Raw genomic sequence first — 2,243 nt, 5'->3', positions numbered from 1 at the left:
CTATTATTCTTATTTCCAATGTTAATGTTTATCTATTACTTTGTACAGGTACTAGTTATTTTAGGTTTTCTTGGGGAAATGTCTATTTTAATGCTGTAAAATGTTATACAGTAAGTATAAAGCTAACTTTATTTATGAACATATGTTTAAATCTTTTTTTTTGTACTAAGAATATTCTGAGCAAAATTAAAGTTAAAATACATAGGTCTTATGTTGCATATAAAAAAGAATAGAAAGGGGGAAAACAAAAGGAAAAAAATAGGAAAGAAAAAAAAAAGATATACATATTATATAAGGAAGAATCCCTTATATAATATGTATACTGTATCTTTTTTATATATATTTGTACTTACTTTATTTACTAATTACTTTTCTACAAAATCTGAATAAGTTCAATTGATAAAATATAAGTAGAAAAATGGATGCATATATTATTATTATTTAATATATACATATTTAGTTTATTTTGTCTTTTTAAAATTTATTTTCTTTCTATCTCTTTACTGGGTCCTAGCGAGACAAGTACCTACTTCTAGCTAGGACCCAATGATAATAATGTTTTTTCCCATTTTTTTGTACTGTTATAATTGTATCTGTTTGGCATTATTATCGAAATAAATGTTATCTTAATAAAAAAAAAAAATACAGAACTTGCACGCCTACTGTCATGTACGCAGCATCTGCTCTGCCCAAGCTAAGCCTAGGATAGGGCCCTACTAATAGCTATTGTAGATAGCCTAGGCCCGCCCATCTAATTCTAAATTTAATATAAATAAGGACACAAGAAGTTCCCTTCCATTTGTTTTTACCTGAGAAAGTTTTGCTACAATATTATAGGCTACTAGGCTATACTACTACAGGCCTCCCACTGACTGAGCAAGTATTGTCCTTGAGTAATGTCCGTCCCCAAATCATATCAAGCAAGTCCTTACCTCGCTTTGAAGTCATCAAGTTCCTGTGTGTACCTCCCAACATTGATTTCTAACTTGGCCTTCTCTTTAGATGTTTCATCTAGAAGCCTCCTGGCATCGCCAAGCTCCGCTTCGTAGAGAGCTTTGATGTTAGATACCTCTCGTGAATGATCTTCTACAATGGTCGTAACACGAGATTGTAAGCCAGAGTTTTCTACTTCCAGTGAGCGGATCTTGTCAATGTAGGCAGCCAATCTGGTGTTCAATTGCACCAGTTCTTCCTTTTCTTGATGCCGGTTCATTTTAGTCGGGCTAAGAGGAGAACCTGGGGTCCTGGCGGAGGTACGGACATATTCTTTCCTCACTGATGTAGTTTTCTGCGACCTCGTTTGACTAGCCATATTGAAAATATCGTACTTTCCAAGCAAAATAACAATACAAAAACTGTAGCAAGAAAAAACAAGGCTCAGCCCGCGTTGCAGCAGCGACGGTCGTTACAGCGTCCCCGGAAGTAGAAACGCTCTAACGCTAAGGTCATATGACATGTGTAAGCCAATCACAAACGACCTCAAGAAGTCTGTTCCCGCGCTAAATCTCATTGAGTTTATAGAAAAGGGGTAAGGTGAGGGGTGGGGACATATTTCTCAGTGGGTTTCAGCATAGACATATTAATATGATTATTATTGATAGGTCCATGTTTTGACCAAAGAGTTTCAGCACTAGCGGTGAGACTTTCACAGATTGGGGTCTATACCATCTGCGGCCCACCATGGCTGGTGGTGGTGGGGGAGGGGTGCTGAGGTAAGAAAATGTGTGATTATGGCACAATTTTAATGGTTTTTTTTTCTCATTTTTAAAAATAATTTTGAAAAATGTAGGGTCCCCGGGCTGGCTTCCTCCCCCTTGAAACCGCCACTGACAACAGGGCAACTTAGGCCTACACGATCATCTTTATTGATAGCTCCTGTATCAGGTTATATTGTTATAATTATTTATGTTGATTTTTATCATTAAATGTATTTTATTTGCATTGGAAATTATTGTTACTATAATTATTTAGATTAATTATATTTTAGATCATTCGTGGTCAAAACTAAAATAAAATTGAATTAAAATTATAAACAATCATATATCATTCGATGAGGAAAACTGCATCCAATTGGACATAATAAGCTAAATTAATGAAGTTGTGATTATTGTTTGTGTAGTATAACATTTCATTTTACGTATAAGAAATTATAATTTTATTATGTTTGTTTATAACAGAGGACTATCAATTGTACTCGACATTTTAACTCTTTTTGAATACAATTGAAATACTGTATTAACGAT

General features: G+C 34.3%; 1 protein-coding gene across 1 annotated transcript in view; it reads right to left on the bottom strand.

Annotated features, from left to right (window-relative positions):
• Positions 1-1,437, bottom strand: part of LOC117115561 (lamin-B1-like) — a 24,398-nt gene extending 22,961 nt beyond the window's left edge. The window contains exon 1 of the mRNA XM_033259411.1: positions 933-1,437. Within this exon, the coding sequence (XP_033115302.1) occupies positions 933-1,312 (380 nt within the window). The 5' untranslated portion in view covers positions 1,313-1,437. The remainder of the gene's footprint in view (positions 1-932) is intronic.
• Positions 1,438-2,243: the final 806 nt, after the last annotated feature.

The sequence above is a fragment of the Anneissia japonica genome, unplaced genomic scaffold (assembly GCF_011630105.1).
Source record: "Anneissia japonica isolate Jap-2015-1 unplaced genomic scaffold, ASM1163010v1 scaffold284824_len513422_cov204, whole genome shotgun sequence".
In the NCBI taxonomy this organism is placed as follows: Eukaryota; Metazoa; Echinodermata; class Crinoidea; order Comatulida; family Comatulidae; genus Anneissia; species Anneissia japonica.
Note: the sequence above shows the minus strand (reverse complement) of the source record. Positions and strands in the feature narration are given on the sequence as shown.